Source organism: Galleria mellonella, unplaced genomic scaffold (assembly GCF_026898425.1).
Source record: "Galleria mellonella isolate WM207_F2 unplaced genomic scaffold, CSIRO_AGI_GalMel_v1 utg173, whole genome shotgun sequence".
NCBI lineage: Eukaryota > Metazoa > Arthropoda > Insecta > Lepidoptera > Pyralidae > Galleria > Galleria mellonella.
The window spans coordinates 241,796-261,379 of record NW_026442016.1 but is presented as its reverse complement, the minus strand read 5'-3'; the positions used below and the strand labels follow the sequence as shown (position 1 = coordinate 261,379).

Genomic DNA, 19,584 nt, shown 5'->3' with positions numbered 1-19,584 from the left:
CTATAGCAGTAGAATTCCAGGGTATGGAAAGGTAACGTAAAAGGTGTTTCATGGTTGTCACAGAATAATCTGTGATGCTCATACTGTTCTCCACACCATTAGGCGAACGTTACAACTTTTCATGAGGCGGACCGTTAGCTTGTTTGTCATTGTAAGCATTATAAATATATACATTTATATGTATTGGATTTGACTACATACTTATATGCTCAAAACAATGCTTTCCGTAACTAATCTAGTAGGTAGAGCTACGTATATGCTTTTTTCTTGATCTATGATAGACAGAACTGAATTAAAATCTATAAAGTAGCCGTTCTTCCATTTTTGATACGAACAGTCAAGAAAAAGCATATAATGTAATAAGTATAAAACAAGTTGAATGACATTTGATTGACTGATGATATTGATTTTTTTATAGACACGGGTCGGGGGTCTATTGCACGTAATTTTATCTGATTTATAAATCTTAGGAATGGCAACGCATGGGGGATATCATGGGCGAAACAGTATATTCTGTTATGTCCATGGTACTGCTCATGTCTATAGGCGACAGTTACCACTTTCCATCAGGTGGGCCGTCAGCTTGTTTGCCATTCTAAGTTCCACAAAAAAATCTTTTTAGCCGACTTCAAAAACAGGAGGACGATCTTATTTAGATGTATTTTTTTATAAACAGATTTAGAAAAACCTTTTTTTATCTGAAACGATATACAGTCAGCGGTTACCATTATAGATTTTTTTTACTGAATTAGGTATTATTTTGCGAAAGTCCATATCACTAGTTAGTGGTTTAGTATTATTTTGTTTAATTCCGCTACAATTATTATGTGTAATTACCATACATGCTTATCGTATTAACAGATCGGCGATACGAATAATAAACACTAGGCTCCGATTAGCGATCTATCAATTTGCCGAAGTTACCTCGTTTAGAGGTGAAACACGTGCCGCAAAATATGCGTGGATGGAATGGCGGTCGGGGATTGATGGCTAATATGAAAGGTTGTTCAATTTCTAGTAATAATAATACTAGTAATCCTTTAAATGTTCGCAATCGTATGCATACTAATGGTAGCGGAATTAAACTAAATAAGAATAATATTATCAACTAAGCAACTTATGGATAATATCGTCTTAGAAAAAAAAAATATAATTATTTGTGTTTATTTTAAAATGTATAATATATTTAAATATTACCTAATACTATTTTTAAAAAAAGTATTAAGAATGAATGTAGATGGCTATAAGAGCAGAGAAAGACCTAAAAAAACATGGATGGATGAAGACGTGAAAGACGATATGGCCAGAATGGAAGTGAATGCGGAAATGACTGGAGATAGAAAAGTATGGAAGAGGAAAACATTACGCCGACCTCAAATAATAATTGGGATAAGGGTAGGAAGATGATGATTACCTAATACAACTTAAAATAATATAATTCATATTATAATTAATATAACTTAATTATAATAATACCTAATTAGTACAATTATTTAAAAATTGTTAAAAATTATAAGGAAAACCATACTATTTAATTATCAATTGGCGACCTTTGTCATCTTGCAGCTTAACACACTGCTTCCCTATCAACGGTTGCGGGTTTGATTCCTGCACAGTATCAATAAAAAACCAATGTTGATATGCAATAATATTTATTATAATATAGAGCTTAGGTATTACTAGTTATGTTTAAAAGTTGTGAGAAGCTTGCGCGAATTAGGACGTATCAAATGTACAGTGGCTTATGTATTATTCATCTAAAAGTCTTTAGGTGTATATTGTTGCACTCTGTTATACCTATATAATCATTATTTATATAATTTTTAATAAATTAAATACAAAATATTTTAAGAGACAAAATACAAAGAGTTTACAATTGTTATTACATGAAATGTACATTATTATCTATTAACAATGTACATATATGTATACACATCACACACATACACATATATACATACATACATACATATTTATACTAAATATAATTATTACTAGATGTAATGTGCAACGATTGATTTTTTAAATAAAATAAATAGAAACAATTTAAAATATAATTACATTTAAATTATATTGAGTTGCACATTGCCCATCATATTGGGTGCATTTATATTATGAGGCATTAATAAGTAACTTAATTAAATTAATTTAAATTAAATTAATTATTGTGTAATAATAATGCAGTATATATGTCACTGTAAAAGCTCGTACATTGGTAAGTCTTTGGTTTTATATACTATATTATGTTTATTGAAAATTCTGCAAATTGGACTTACCAATAATATTGGTGCAATAAAGTGTTAAATAAATAAATAAATTTTACCAGTAAATCTTACGGTTTTCCAACATGAGTTAAAAATTTTATTTATTTATTAAACATAAGGAATATACGATAGAAGTACATTGGACCCCGCACTAGGCGAACTTGTATCGCGAGAGTCCATAAAGGGATTATCAAGACACAATGTTTCACAAGTATAGTCAATTTTACAAATTTTCAAATTCAAATCATTTATTGCACGAATATGGGTACATATATTAGATGAAAATATTATTTACATGTCCATTATTCCACATTCTACCATATCGGCATGTACAATATAAAATTAAAGTAATAATAACTTATAACAATAAAAACAATGTCAATAATAATAATAAAATGTAAAAATATCAATAAAAATAATTAAATTGTATGTCAAATAATTATTACAGAATTAAACATGACAAAAACGATATCATTATTTAGCAAAAAAGTAAAAATGTAAGAAATTTATAAAAAAAAAAACATATTTTTTGGCCTTTCATCAAATCTAACCTAACCTAACCTATTTTTTTGATTTCGAGTAGGTTTTCTAGTAACATAAAACCATATTGTCTTTGGCATTATACAAACACTCTATATTTTACTTTGGAGTATTCATTTATTTCCCTATTATTTTTACAATAACATATCTAACAGATATTTATATAATTAACTATTGTTTCCTATATATCTACAAGAACAACACACTGGTAAGCCATCTTTGACTTTAGCATTTTCGATTCCGCCATTTTGTGTGAATACCAAGAATTCGTATTCTATGTACGTTTCTTCACAGGACAATTTACTCAGGTCGGTTGCGCTGAAGTGGAGTGCATCGTCATCACTTGTCAGACGACCAGGGCGTCTGTGAGAAAAAAACGGAATTTATTTTTATATAGATAGAATTTATTTTAACAAATTGAGTATACAAAGTTTTCACAGTGATAACATTTTTATTACAAGTAGATTTTTTCCGCGAAAAAAAAAACCACAAGCGTGGCAAAATCAGTTAATTTGATTTAAAAATTGAACTAGCGAATTGATTTTAATAAAATTTCTATTCGACTGATATAAAAGCAATATCCTTTCAATTTATTATCCAATAAATTTATTAGATAAAAAAAAATCCAAATAATCTATAAATTCTGAGCCAATAAACTGTTCTGGAGTTCTGAGGTTATAAACAAAAAAAAAATACAATTGAATTGAGATTTTTTATGAACTTACTTTACTTTGGAGTAAGTTGACATATAAGTATAGAACAATAAAATTCTTGTTAGTTATTACTAATATTATAAAGATGAAAGCGAGTTCGTTTGTAATCTTTTAGAGTTTTAACAGCTCAAACAATCATCATGAAATGCGATATACAGACATTTTCCCATATATCTTTTTATCCCGGTCAGTAAACATTTCCCGGTAAAGTCAAGAATAGAAACTAATAAATAATGATAGAAGAACTCTTTTAAAAAAAAATTACTAAACAAATTTCACTAATAGTTAATTTTATTTTCAACTTTCGCATTGTTTATACTTATTTTAAATAATATAACCTTCAAGAAAAGAGGCATATTCCTTTTTAAAAGGCCGGCAGCACACCTGCAATGCCGTTGGTGTTGTGGGTGATCATGGGCGGGGGTAGTCATTTACCATCAGGTAAGCCGCGTACTCATTTGCCTCCGTGTTGAAAAAAAAATTTAAACACACACTCGGGGCTTAACGCGACGTAAAAACTTTTGCAGGTAAATAGTACCCACATGCCTACTTCTTTATTGTCGACGTTTCGACGTGGATTGCACTACGTCGTGAACACGATGTGGTGCAATGCTGTGTATTTTTGTACTCGTATGCTGTATATCCCGATTGTGTATTTAAAATTTCACTAAATTTAATATAATACTCACATGCATTCAATAATATTGATGAGTTGTTTCAATTTCTCTGCTTGTACAACATATCGAATATTTCCGGCCTCGTCTATTATTTCATATATGGGTTCGTTCTGAAATTTTATATACCTTTAATTTTTAGTATATGTACTATACATATATAATGTAAGTAAACCAAAGATAACTTTTAACTGACCATTATTTTTTTTAAAAACGAAATATAACACGACAATTTTTAATGTTGCAAGTAAATCGATAAAAAAATTTCCTAAGTGGAAATGGTTGTTCAATTTGAATTAAGAACAATTTTCTTTATGTAATATAAATTCGAGAATATGTTTAATAAATATGGCATCCAGTATCAATGATTTAGACATCAAATATATAATTCTCAGACATTACTCAGACTAATTGGTGACGATAAGCATCTTTATAAATCATTACACTCTGACTTCACCGTTCTATCAAATGTAAACTTTAAAAACAATTAAAGATTAAAACAGACTTCAATTGTAACAAAATCAGTAATTTTGATCTAAAAACTAAACTACTGAACCGATTTTGATAAAATTTCCATATTGGTTTAGAATTTACGAAGTTATGAGGTAACAAACATAAAAAAGAGATGCTACCAAATTGACAATTTCCTTTATTTTGAAGTCGGTTAAAAAATGGGGCAAAATAAAGTTTATCCGCTCAACTAGTGGTATGATATAATCTTAGATTATATAGATAGAGCATCAAGCTACATAAATGGGTCAACTTTTTGTTAGCTAATTATCAAATTAGCTGGCTGACACGTTTTTTTTTATTAATATTCTATATACTTACGCACACAATATATCTTGATGTATCTATATTCAATTATTTAATAAATAAATTGGATTTTTTGCGCATTACAAAGCTGCAGAATATATAAGACAAAATAAATTTAGGAGTTATAAAGGAATCACTCATAATTATTTATGACGCAAAACTGTATGAAAAAGTTGACCCGCTTTTTCGAAGCATTTATATGGAGACACTCTATCTATATAATCTAAGGATATAACAAACATAATCTCGTTGGAGTGAGAAAAAGAGGTACTTACGTGTGAATCTAATTCGCAATCAGAATTTTCACTGCTACAAAAGCCTATGCGTTGTTTAAAGTATGCACTATGTACAGTGATGTTCTGAAAAGATTGAAACTTTTATTATATTATTTATTAATAATATGTAATAATATGTTATGTTATATGTTATGTCCATGGTACTGCTCATGTCTATAGGCGACGGTTACCACTTTCCATCAGGTGGGTCCTCAACTTGTTTGCCATTCTAAGTGGTATAAAAACAAAATTTGCTAGACAATCACACCAATCGCCTAGTCCTCAAGTTGGAATACTCTGTGCTGTGAGGAATCAAGTGACGAATGTTTGGGAGCTCTACTCCCATCATCATATCATCGTATCAGCTGTTAACTGTCCACTAGTGGACATAGGCCTTCGCCAAAAGTGGGGGTTTGACAGTAGTTGCCAGGCTTGGCGGACAAGTTGGCAACCGTAGTTGGACTTTTGATGATTTTTTTTTTTTTTTTTACAACACAGGGGCCAAACGATATGCGGCTCACCTGATGGTAACACTACCGCCGCCCATGATCACCCACAACACCAGCGGCATTGCAGGTGTGCTGCCGGCCTTTTAAAAAGGAATATACTCCTTGAAGGTTATGTTGTCGTATCGGTTCGGAAATACTGCTGCTGGAAGTTGATTCCAAAGAATGGTGTGTAAGAAAGTGTCGCAGTAAAAGACCGCCACTCGTTAAAAAAGGGACACCAGCCCATCCCGCGACTATAAAGTAGTCGCTCCTCGATACCCACGGTAAGGATCCTGTTTATATGTCATTAAATAAAGACCAGACGGCATAGTAGCATGGTGCTGTTTATCCATATTCCACTAGTATACTATTAGATAGATAGATAGATAATTTATTTGCATTACTTACAGCACACAAATAACAATACAAACATACACACAATACAGACATACACAGTAAAAGAGATGAAAGAATTTTGGTAGCGATAAATAATTAAATTTTTTAGTTATTAAGCAAATAAAGTAGGTACTTACGAAATCGTTCACTATGCTATTTATTACATCTGCAGAAGGATATTCATCACTCTTGTCGAAGCAATAATTCCTCTGGCAATTTTCTGGCATAGTTGCTGTAACATAATGGAATAAAATAAATGACGTAATTGAATAATGAAAGTAACTTGTAATATATTCATATTTTTTATTTATATTTTTAAGATCTTTTGTTTTTTCTTTCCCTCTCTCTCTCTCTCTTTCTTGTGTTTGTTTTGTTATCGTGCAATAATTGTATATATATATTATAAATTAGTAAAATTATAAATAGGAAAGTTTGGTAAAATGTCTCAATATTTAATGATTGAATAATTGTTGTTCAAGCGGATGATTTGAATGACATTAAGTACACAGAAAGAGGAATATACAGAGATATAAAATAGGTATTTTTTATCCTAACTCACAAAAATGAAATTAATTATTTTAAAGAATATTATACCATTTTTGTAGACGTAGCTCTTAGGTCTACCGTGAACTGAGACAGCAACTAACAATACGATCTGAAAAAAAAATATTAGGTACTTCATTACCACAGATTTACTGGAATCGGAATGAATTCATGAGAGAAGCTATTTTATACTATTATTATTATCGTTGACATACAGGTAACTACACATTGTATACCTTTTCATATTTCTTTTTATTTTGTATTTTATATTTCACTGTTTCTTTTAAATATTTAAGAAATAACATGGTGGTGTCAGAATTGACCAAAAAATAGAATAAGTACGTCCATTTTAACAAAAGTTTATAAATATAAAAAAAAATAGACTTTTATTGAAATAAAAATTAAATGATATTTATTTATAAAGTGCGAAGTCGAGAAGGGTCTCTAGTAAAATACAAAATAAAAAAAAATATATATAAAAAAAAAATATACACTTTGTGGCTGCCAGTACGTCAGCAAAAAATAATATTTATTATTATTATTATTATTTCAGCCCTTAACTGTCCACTGCTGAACATAAGCTTCCCCCATAAGAGGAGTTTTGCTAGTAATTACCTTGGCAGGCGGGTTGGCAACCGCAATTAGGCTTTTATAAATGTTTTAAGAGGGACGCTGCGGAATTGATGACCGAATTGATTGTTGTTAAATGAAAACGATGATGTTTGACTTATAAATTTGATATTTTAAAGATACTTCAATTTAAATATTATTTTTAATTATTATTTTATTTTTTATTTATTTATTTATTCATTAGTACAAATATGTGTACATGGCGGACTTAATGCTAAAAGCATTCTCTCCCAGTCAACCATAGGGAAGTGTCAGAATACTCGAATGCGGTACTACTAATTATTAATATACATACATAGTAAAATTACATATATAAACGAATAAATATATATATGAATAACAAATATAGTTACACATATATGATACATACTATATTATGCACGAAATTAAGAATAATATAAAGCACTTACTGCTCGGATAAAGATAAAAAGTGAGAGTGAACGCTTTTTTTGAAAGACGGTTTAGTCGGTAGTCTCTTAATGGCATCAGGAAGCGCGTTCCAGAGTCGTGAAGAATGTAGGAGAAAAGCGTTTGAAGCGTAACCAGTACGGTGAGAGGGGAAAGATAATTGGAGAGTATTATTGGAACGAAGGTTACGTTCGCGAGTTACAAAAAGATACTGGAATTTACTCCTTAAATAGTTAGGAGACTGGGGTTTCGAAGAAGAGTGTTTTCACTACGATCATTATGTAGTATTAGTTTATGTTGTATAATAATTTTGTTATAGGGTTATGGAAGATCCTATGGGAATAGGAAAGGATAGTTTGGACGCGGCGTAAATCTCTCTGGCACATGTAGGTACACTTAAAATGATAAAACTTACATATAATACGATTAGTTCACGAGACATCTTGATCGATTCCACTGATTCGTCACTTTACGAAGTCCCAATTTATATTAAATTTAATAATTTATTGCAACAACAAACTCGAGCACGCTTTGTACTTTATAATTGTATAATGACGTCAGCTCAACCCACCACAATATATATATACGATTTTACAATAAATTTATTATTGCAGTAGGTACAAATTACCTGATATATGTTTTCAGGATGACACTTAATTGGTTTTTATTATTTGCGTAACATTTCGTCACAGATTATTTTATTTCCTTAGCAACATATTATATTGTATAATAAATTTACATAATAACCACAGCTTTTGTAATAGAGTAGAAATAATGATGGATTTAAATAAATAAATAAAAATGAATTGATAATTACGTTGTAAATTGTAATTGTTTAATAAAAATAAAGCGTAATAATTTAAATATTCATTACGAATTATCAATTATTATTTTATTATCTACATACGAGTATATTAAATACTTAATATTTTATATTGCTGTGTGGTTTGTGCATAGGATAGGCCACCCCTTCCTTTCCCGTGCGTGTCGTAAGATGCGACTAAGGGAATTTAATGATCCAGGGATGGGCACCAACAACCAACTCTTAAAATATCATCAAAACCTAATTGCGGTTGCCAATCCGCCTGCCAAGCGTAGAAACTACTGGTAAAATCCTCCAAGGGGAAGGCCAATGTTCAGCAGTGGACAGTAAGACTGATAACTTAATAATTCAACTACTAAAATAAGTTATTTTGTTGCGCGCAATATATTCTTATTTATTCATTAACGACTTTTTAAATATCTCATCATCATCATCATATCAGCTTTTAACTGTCCACTGCAGAACTTAACCAAGGAGATTTTTGCTAGTAACAACTACTAGCGTGGCTACTGCCAAGCATGGCAGTTGCCACGCTTGGCAGTAGCCACGCTTGGCAGCCCCCTATATGATGATGATAATGATAATGACTCCAATGTTATTCTATAAATAAACAAATATTTTTTTTGTGCAACTTAGAATGCCAAACAAGCTGACGACCCACCTGATGGTAAGTGGTAACCGTCGCCTATAGACATGAGCAGTACCATGGACATAACAGAGTATACTGTTTCGCCCCTCATGCGTTGCTATTCTTGAGGACTCGGGTATTATTCTTCTTCGGGTATTATACTCTGTAAATTCACTGTTCAATAAATAAAAATACAATAATAAATACATGTCTTATTATGAATGAAAATACTATGGTAAACCCAACAACGCTATTGGTTTCCATTTGAGAGTTGTACGTCAAATCAGTCAGTTGATTCATGTTTCGTTGATTCGTTTCATCAGGAATTTACGGTGATTATTTCAGGGACTTGACTGGGTGTTTTGGTAACACTGGGGCTATTTATTTTATTTTATTTATTTATTCTTTATTGCACAATAAAATTTTGTACAAATGGCGAGCTTAATATGGCATTCTCTACCAGCTAACCATTGGGTAAAAACAGAAAGCATATGAAGGGCAGATGTAGTGAAGAATATGTGACAATTATAGTAACACATTAAGGCAATACACAATATAAATATAATATACACATAAGAAATGCACATATAATACATAAACATTACTTTTAATATATATAATTTAATTTATCCCTGTTACCATACTAGGTCTTATAATGTGCTCGTAAACATATTTTTAATTTAATTGAACATACGTAAATTTTCACTGTGTATCATGTTTTAACAGAGATTTAAGAGTATATATCCATCTTCCATGAACATGTAAAATCTTATTCGAAAATATTTAAAAAGGTCCCAATTATTATTTAAAATAAAAGGGGTCGACGGAAAAGTAATATGTTTTTATTATGTATATTACAAAAAGATTTGGTTTTTAGTTTTACGACACAGGCTCTAAAATCTTCCCCGTCTGCTGCTGAAACTTTACTAACAGACAATGTTAGCAAGTCATCAGCTGTATTTAACTTTAGACATACATCATCAGTAGAAATAATGAAAATATTCAAACAGCTTAATAATAAAAAAACAGAGGATCTATGGGGTATATCTGTTAAAATACTGGATAGTATAATGGAAATTATTGCGCCCTCTCTTGCTTTTATTTTCAATAAATGTATAGATGAAGGTAAATTTCGTAATGAAAATTAGTAAAATCATACCGCTTTTTAAATCTGGAGATAGGAGTGACCCAATAAATTATAGACCTATATCCATACTCCCAGCACTCAGTAAAATTTTTGAAAAAATAATCCTTATGCAACTTGTCAGTTATCCAAATAGGTTTTTCGTTCAACTACAGACGCAGGTTGGGAATGCATTTGTTGGTGGTTTTAAGAGATTAAAGAGAATTAAAAAGATTTAAGGTTTTAACAGAGATTTAAGAGTAACTGTTGAATTTACATCTTATGCCATGCAGGATAGATGCTAGTATTGTTTGCTTTCATTATTTTTACAGATTGACTAATAATTATGACATGTAAATAGTGCCTTTCGAATTCTCCATCTAAAAGTAGATTAAAAAATGAAATCACGATATAAAAGTGCTTGTAAACATGGATATAACTGTGTTATGTGTAAACTAAAAGCCTGAATATGATGTGTTGGAGTTTTTAGAAGTAATCGTATCTGTGGACGAAGTGATTTGTCTCTTGAATATTATAAATAATAATAATATTTACCATATAACGCTCGTAGAGATAACAAGAAGTGGAGGGATTATGCAAGATATTGTAAACAAGCGTCAGTATATGGACATTTAATCGAAAACGTAAGGGTAAACATTTAAATTCTATTAGATATTTAGAAACATGGCCAAATTTACGTAAACCATTAACAAAGTGAATACATAAATCTTGTATTATAAATAATAATAATATTTACCATATAACGACTTTTAAATAATAACTCTATTAGATATTTAGGTTTATCAAACAAAATATAAATCTTGTAAACTTTTATCTGCATAATCCATAAGAGGAAATAATAATGTTTGGGCTAAATTGGCCTTTGTTTTTATAGGTAAACAATTTTGTAGACGCCTGAGTGAGTGAACAGTTGCAAGTTCTTTTTTACTTATCTGGTTTATGTAAGAGGTATTTTTGTCAAAAAGTATGTCCAGATTTTAACGACAATTGCGTAAGATATTATTGTTCCCTTATATACCACAGGTGGGATAGTCATACTGTCTAATAAAAAAGTCATGTATCTGCTTTCCATAATAATAACTTGTGATTTTGTTTGATTCACTAATAAATCATTATGTTTCATTCATACTAAATCAACCATAATAAATCCATTAATATTTACCAGACCATGATTATTCAAGTCTACAGCAGTACCGATATCATAAATGTCAAAAACACCGTACAGCTGCAAGTCATCAGCGCAAAAATGGAAGTGGATGACAAATGTTCTGATAAGGATTTAATGAAAATAGAAAAGAGAAATGGAGACAAATCGCCACCCTGTAGAATGCCGGCGACAAGAGCACACCAGTCGGAGTTGGTTTCCCCTGACCGAACACACTGCATACGTCTTACAAGATAAGAATGAAACCATGCTATTACCAGTGGAAATATATTAAGTGAGTCAAGGATACGAGAAGAATATCAAAATGTATTGAATTAAAGGCACTACTAAAATCGCGTAAAGTGAGAATACATAGCTGTTTCCTATCCTTAGCGAAACTAATATCCTCAGTAACTTTTAATAGTGCAGTGACAATACTATGAGCTGTACAAAAACTAGACTAAAAGAGCAAGAAGTTCACTTTTAAAAGAGATAAGATGACGGTATATAGGTTTTTTTTTATACAACTTAGAATGGCAAACAAGCTGACGGCCCACCTGATGGAAAGTGGTAACCGTCGCCTAAAGATATGAGCAGTACCATGGACATAACAGGGTATACTGTTTCGCCCATGATACCCCCCATGTGTTGCCATTCCTGAGGATTCAGGTGTTATTCCTCTGTACCCAGTAAATTCACGCCATATCCCACCCTTCAAATCGAAACACAGTCATGCAAACACAGCTGCTTCACGGTTGAAACACGAATGGGACAGAGGTACCCAAGCAATCAACTTTTGTACAAAGTCTCCCTCTGGTAATGGATTCGAAGAGGGACGTGAGATTATCGGTTTTAGTAAGAGGAAGGACATTTTTTTTGTCTAGCAGCAGGGAACGAACCTTTTATAGTCAGAGAATAATTTAAAATGTAAGAAAGGACTGGTGCAAGCTCATCTAAGAGGAGACGATTTATTTATTTTAGAATATATATATATTCCATTATGATTAATCGACCTGTGTCCTAAATAAAAACATCAGGCATATTTAATCATCATCATATCAGCCGTTAACTGTACACTGTTGAACTTAGGCTTCCCCCATGAGGGGGTTTTGCCAACAATTGCCACGCTTGGCAGGCGGCTTGGCTTGGTTTAATTACTAATGTTGACTAAGCCCATCAGAGGTCCGGGACGGCAAAGTTGAATGCGGACCCGAGTTTAAGGCGTTGATGTAATTTCATATTTATGTGTATGTTTATGTTTTATTTAGTTAAAATCTTGAATATTAAGTGAAATTTGAATTAGACTTATGTATTCTATGTATTTTTATATAGAATATGGATATGGATGAGGAAAATGGTAACATATGAAAGCCCCGGGACGCGCTGTCCTTCCCCCCTCAATCCCCTAGTCCACCAGTGATAATACTAATAAAAATTTAAGGTAACCACCGTGGATATATCCAAGTCGCGGTTAACCGGACTTTGAACTTAATGTGTTCAGTTTAGTAACTTTGTGTTCCATTTAAGTACGGAAAATCCGACCGTAAACTCTTGCGCATTCGTGAATACGCGAGAGGATACGGATACGGTTAAATAACTTACAGCACCTTAATGCAACGGTCAAGTGATGAAATCATTAAGATGTTTATTAGCGGTAAAATGTATTAGGCAAATTACGAAAATTAATTAAGTAAGAGGTGTATGCATGTAAACAAGCGATATACCTATAATCTTTATTGGTAATTTGTTTACCTCTTCCGTTAAGAACTAAGCATGTTATTGTATACAATTAGTAAACATATTTTAGTATTGTTGGAAAAATATTTCTTGAAGGGTTAATATTTTTAGGCTGGATCCTAAAGTCACTCATCATGTTGGTTGGATTTTTAATGAATGTAAATGAAATGGTAACCCCGCCTGCGCTATCGGTATACACTGGCGGGGCACCAGTGAGAGTTAATAGGTGAGGACGTAAAGGCAGGTCAGTAAGCCCATCTTGACGAATTCAATGTTGGTTGGATTTGTGTGCGGTTGTTTCTAAGCCATCACCGTTACTTCTAAAATGACGAATAGTTCAAATTGGAAGTCTGTACATCAGTGGCGGACTAAGCCAGCCATAGGCCCGGGGCGGCAAAGTCGAATGAAGCCCCCAGCTTAAGCAATTCGATGGAATTTTATACCATTATTTATCAGTACACATTTGTGTTTATAAGTGTTTATGTTTATTTAGTTCAAATCTTGCAAGTGAAATTTAAATTAGACAAATAAACATACATAGAATATACATGTGTATGAGAAAAATGGAGGCAATTGGAGCCCCCTCAGGACCAGTGGTCCGGGCGACTCGCCCTCTTCAATCCCCCATTAGTTCGGTACTGCTGTACATTTAGACTTGAGGTTCATTTTAGATTCCTTAAGTTAGCTTTTACTGTTCGAGTATCACAAGGGGTTTGTCTTAGATTTTGCTACCGTCTGTTAAAAGTTCCTGCTATTGGTATCTGTTTCCAATATATCATAGACATTATTTATTTTTTTACCTGGGTGAAACGTATTAAGGAAGCAAATTATTTTTTGAGTTCATTGTCCGCTAACGCCGAATCTTAATTTCCTTATTATGAAGAATTAATTACTTACTACTTCGGCTGCCTCCAAATATCGCCTCTAGCTGTATTAACAAGCTTTTTTATCAATTACTAAGGAAGTGGCCGAGTCATAGGAACCAATCTAAACCGACAAATATAAAATTAACTTATGTACAATTTTTCTAGCATCGATCAACCTGGGCCGTACTCAGTTAGCTACTCAATCCGCCACGGAATTTTATATCCTGATACGAAATACATTTAAATTCAGAATTCCGTTTGTTCCAAATAACGCCACGATAACACCTGATGTTATGCGATAATACACAATCGCCGGAGCGGGGATTTGAAGCTTAAATAAAAGAAAACACCACCGTCGCCGGTGAGAGTGACAGTGCAATAGCTAAAGACGCACGCACCGTCCGCGCTGTAGAAAGCCGCTGCAAAATTCGTTGGACACGTAGTGAGACCGCGTTTTGGGACGGGAACCTGTCGATATATGTGTTGTCGATAGTGAGAAAGTAGTTGTGTTGTGTCAGTGCAAGTGTTAAGTGACTTTCGCTCTTACTGTTCGTGCAGGATGAATATACGCAACATGAAGGTGGGTGCAGTTCATCATATAAGCATAAATTATATTTAAACTAATAAATAATAATAAAATATGATTCAAGTTTTTTTTTTATTCTTTAAGAAATTTGCTAATATTTTTTAGCATATAGATATTAATATATTTAAGTAGTAATACCTAAATAAAACAACTTTCACTTATTAATATAAACAAACATATAAAGACATGATCAAAGCTCACGGAAGTAACTTTTAAAATCTATTTAAAAAAATGTAAAAGAAGACTATTTATATGCTAAGTTGCTTTTTTATTTGCAGTAAAACTGTTGAAATTCACTTTTACAATTGCTTATATACTTTTACTACATTAAATTTATGTAACTATTTATCTATTAATAAGACTATTATATAAGTATTTAATAAATAACTAAGGACTGTGTCTCACAAAAAAAAAAACAACTTCAATGTGTCAAAACCAGGTATTTTGATCTAAAAACTAAACTATTGATTTTCATAAAATCTTTATAGGACCAATCTGTAAGTATTGCTTTTTAGATAAAAAAAAGAATTATCCAAATCGGTTTATATCTGTCGGAATTTAGAAGTAACAAATATAAAAAAAATGAGAACCTCCTTCTTTTTGAAAAACTAAAAGATGTGTTGAGCTTTTGGTACTATGAATTTTGTTAGGTTATTAACATTAAATAATACTGCAAACTAGATATCCAAGTATAATAGAACTTAATATATACTTTTTTAATATCAGGTAAACAAATTTAGTTAAATATAATAAAGTTTATACCATCCATGTATAATTAATGTATAGGTAATTATTGACATCATTATATATATATATATATATATATATATATATATATATATATATATATATATATATATATATTATATATATATATATATTTATTTTCGTTAAATTAACCAGATTAGGCCAAACTACATATTTTGACCTAATCTGATAGTTTCTATTCTTTATATTATAAATATGAAACTGAAGTTCGTTTATTATTTATAAATTATATATATTTTATATAATAGGATGACATAATTTTTGATTTAAATTAAATAATATATAGTCTTTACATTTTGTAAACAAATATTCCTTATACAATATCATTATGTCTATTACATAAGATGGTTATTTCTATACATATATAATTATTGCACGATGAAAATAAAAGCAAGTTTCACTAAAGAACAATGCAACACATAAAACGGTGTGAATTAATTGTAAAAAAGTTAAGCGAGAAATGATTTTAATGACTGTGCATTGTAAGCAGAAGATATGCATTTTTATCAATGTATCAATAGTATTACTTTAATTTATAGATTTCATATTTTTAACATGAATATTTAATTGTATAAATAATATTTTTATAATATCTACATATATACGATGGCGTCATAGCCGCTCCACATCAAAGGTCCCGAATGGTCCCGAAACTAGTCGAGCTTTCTCGACTATATTACATTTAAGTTAAATGAGTAGTTATTATATTCAAATATCTAAATAGATATTACATTTATTTTTATTATTAGATTCTAGTGATTACCTATTTATTAATGCTGTTAAGTTTCTAAACTAAACAAAATATTTTACAAGTTTTAACATGTACAGTGAAGAGAAAAGTTTCTACAGCATCAGAAATTATTGTTGAAAATAGTAAGTTAAATTATTCTACAAATAGAAATTTATATGGATTTTAGATGGCATATGATTGAAATGTGTATTTTTCAAATCTGTTTTAAAATTTTTAAATGTCATGTAAAATATATTTCTCAATACATTGTTAAGAATTAGTTCTCCTTTTCAATAACAATTGAACATTAGTCGCGGTACTTAAGTAAAACGGGCAACGTTTTTGTTAAAAGCTCTACAGACCTTGCAATATTTAAACACTAAGCAGTTACTTCAAGACATTATCTCGTAAATGTAATACTAGAGTCTCTAAGTGTAATAAGCACTATATCCATATCATTGCTAATGTTCCTTATTATCATACTAAATTGATTATTATATATATATATATATATATATAAATTTTATTTTTAATTATACGTTATGATATGAAAAATTATTGTTATTTAATTACGCGTAAATTGCTGAAAAGATTTGCATAAAACAATTATGATACATACATAAAATTTTCCATAACTCTAACTGGAAGCGAACAAACTAATGGGATATTAAAGTTAGTACGTATAAAAATAAAAATATCTAATAACGGTTGTTCTAATGTACGAATATATAATCATATATTATTCGATTCTACTGATGTTATAAAATTACGAGTATTAATATTGATGACAGTTTTTGTCAGTCAAGCTTAAATACGAGTAACTAATTGGATTTAAATAAAACTTGTTATAAACTATAGTTAATACTGGATTACACGAATTAATTTACCCAAGACAAGCCAGGATTTGTAGTCAGTATTTTATAATATATATCCTTCATTCACTATACCCATTAAATTTCATATCTTATAAATTGTACAAATGCAAAATTTTGTTAAAATAAATGGATTAATGTCTATTATTTCTTCACGTAAAAACTACAGAATGGATTTAAATGAAATTTGGTAGACGGGTGCATATAGCATACTATATTCAAGCGGTCGAAATCGCTTAACTATTCTTAATTAAATAAATAGTCCAGCATATGTTATGTAGTCATATCTGCTTACAAACTAAGTAAAGCTTGTACATATAATAAATTCTAGGCAACTAATACACTTAAATATATTTTTACTACTATTTAGAATACATAAAAAAAGGCAATAGTAGTAATAAAAAGAGAATACAAACATTTGTGTGAATGGATGTTTTGTGTTAATCCCATACATCATCAAGTCACAAAAATATACGGGTATAACATCTTATACATATATACCCATTTAATGGCACATTTGGCGTCACTAGTTCCACATTACAAAAATCTAAAAAAATAACGTTTTATATTAACTACCTAATAAGCGTCTATCTCGAGCTTAGTAGCCCCATTGCTAGCAATACACCTTGTCAGATCAACCTCCTCGCGGTTCCCCCTGGAAACTATTGTGTTCTATTCCAAACGAATATGTTACGATAGGCTAACTGACCGGCCTTTTCATTCTCACCTGTCATCTCTCACTGGTGCCTTGCCAGCGTATACCGTTAGCGCAGGCAAGGTTACCATTCCATTAACATCCACAAAAAAAATCAACATTTTAACATATGTCATTCCCCATAAACTGCCCTGGTATTTGTATTTTACCATGAGAATGGGAGGGGGCTGGCAACCGCAATTAGGCTTTGGTAGTGTTGTAAGCGGGACGCTATTACCTATCCCTCGACCATTACGTTCCCTTGCCATAATTATCAAGTATATAATTTTAAATGATACTTTCAAATTTAGCAATTTTAGTACCTACATATATAATAAATTATCAAAAATAATATTTCGCATTTACTGCCTAATACTGTAATTATCTTATACTTGTTAATTAGTGTTTACTTAACCAATATATAATATTTATGTGTTAATGAAGATAATTTCATGTTAAGAAACTTTACCAACATACAGTTTTATTACAATCTAAAGTGCCCTCTTCCTGACCATTCACATAGGTATTATAATCAAATATGCAAAATTTTATATCTTTTTAATATGTCACTATTACGAAGTAACAATCTATTGTAACTAAATATTAAAAAAAATACAAATTATTAAAATAAATTACTATTCAGCGTGGAAATGCAGCAAGTCTCTTAGGTACCCTACAGCTGGTAGTGATCTCAAAGATTTTTTTTATCTTTAACTATTTAAATATGGAATATATTTAAAAAGTTAAATATAAAAAATTGTAAACGTTTCTATTTTTTTATTGCTTTCTTGTTTTTTTTTATTCTAATTAATTATTAAATAAACTTTACATGGATAAACAGCATTAGACTTTTTTTTTTAATATTTTTTTCTGAAAAAATTTAATTCTCTAAATAAATTACCTTAACTATCTAATGCATTCAATTTTAATCATAAATGAAGATTCTCACGAATATCTTTTCTAAGTTGTCTCCATTTGTATTTAATATCTTTAAGCGTGCCGTGACCAGGAGAGAGCGTTGTGGCACTCGTCGCCCAGTGGTATATACCGCAAAGATCATGAGTTGTAATTTGAATCAGGCTAAGAACAAATAGTTTGTGTTTTAATCTAATAATTCAAATATTTCTTTAGCAATAAAAATACTGATAACAAAACAAATTAATCCGAGTAATAGCAATACACTCATCAACTATTACGTTGGATTCTAATATACACGGCAAAATATGAGCATGTCGAATGTCTGTTCATCATAATGACAATAGTTGACTACCACGTTGCGGATTATAGTCGTGAGCATTTCTTTTATTTTCTGAATTAGGTGTTATCTTGTGGAAGTTCATATCACTTCTTATTTGAATAGAATTATTTTGTTTAATTTTGCTACTATTAGTAAATTCCAAGTTCCACAACTTCTAGTAGTAAGAATGATGATATCAGCTGTTACTGTCCACTGTTAAACATAGGTCTCTCCCTATTTTCCCACTATTTTTGGGGTTTTACCACTACGGGCGGATTGGCAAACGTAGTTAGGCTTTGGTGATGTTTTAAGAAGAACGCTGCTGTCCCACTTGTGTCCCTGTAATGTTGGCAGTTACACGCATACTAATGGTACCGGAATTAAATAAAACTCCTATTCTAATAACCATTTCTTTTATTTATTGGCAGAAGATCGCGACAACGTAATTCTTGGCAATTGTCATTATTAATCATTCAACGTGCCGCCTTCGTTTGACATACAAAACCTGACAATTGACACACATACCATCCTACTGTTCTCGTTGAACCTGTATCGTTACATTTTGTTACAGCATGGCCGTTGACACGACCGGCAACAACGTAATACAA

The 19,584-nt window shown here is 30.9% G+C and overlaps 2 protein-coding genes across 2 annotated transcripts in view; one reads left to right on the top strand and one right to left on the bottom strand.

Moving 5' to 3' along the window:
* Window positions 1-1,635: 1,635 nt before the first annotated feature.
* On the bottom strand, window positions 1,636-8,302 carry LOC128200323 (uncharacterized). The gene is made up of 6 exons (XM_052893413.1): window positions 8,163-8,302; window positions 6,761-6,821; window positions 6,304-6,398; window positions 5,283-5,366; window positions 4,207-4,304; window positions 1,636-3,167 (listed from the first exon to the last, which is right to left on the bottom strand). The coding sequence occupies exons 1-6, from the start codon at window positions 8,187-8,189 to the stop codon at window positions 2,972-2,974; spliced, it is 561 nt and encodes a 186-aa protein (XP_052749373.1). The 5' UTR covers window positions 8,190-8,302; the 3' UTR covers window positions 1,636-2,971.
* Window positions 8,303-14,463: 6,161 nt separating this feature from the next.
* The window catches only part of LOC113509295 (integumentary mucin C.1), a 42,011-nt gene continuing 36,890 nt past the window's right edge, over window positions 14,464-19,584 (top strand). The window contains exon 1 of the mRNA XM_052893414.1: window positions 14,464-14,669. Coding sequence (XP_052749374.1) covers window positions 14,649-14,669 — 21 coding nt within the window. The 5' untranslated portion in view covers window positions 14,464-14,648. The remainder of the gene's footprint in view (window positions 14,670-19,584) is intronic.

Excerpts from the sequence above, each read along its gene's own strand:
- LOC128200323 (XM_052893413.1), bottom strand. The coding sequence starts at position 8,189 with ATGTCTCGTGAACTAATCGTATTATAT. Across the intron at positions 5,367-6,303 it reads ATAGCATAGTGAACGATTTC|AACATCACTGTACATAGTGC; the intron begins GTAAGTACCTAC and ends CAATCTTTTCAG. Across the intron at positions 3,168-4,206 it reads ATCAATATTATTGAATGCAT|ACGCCCTGGTCGTCTGACAA; the intron begins GTGAGTATTATA and ends TTTTTCTCACAG.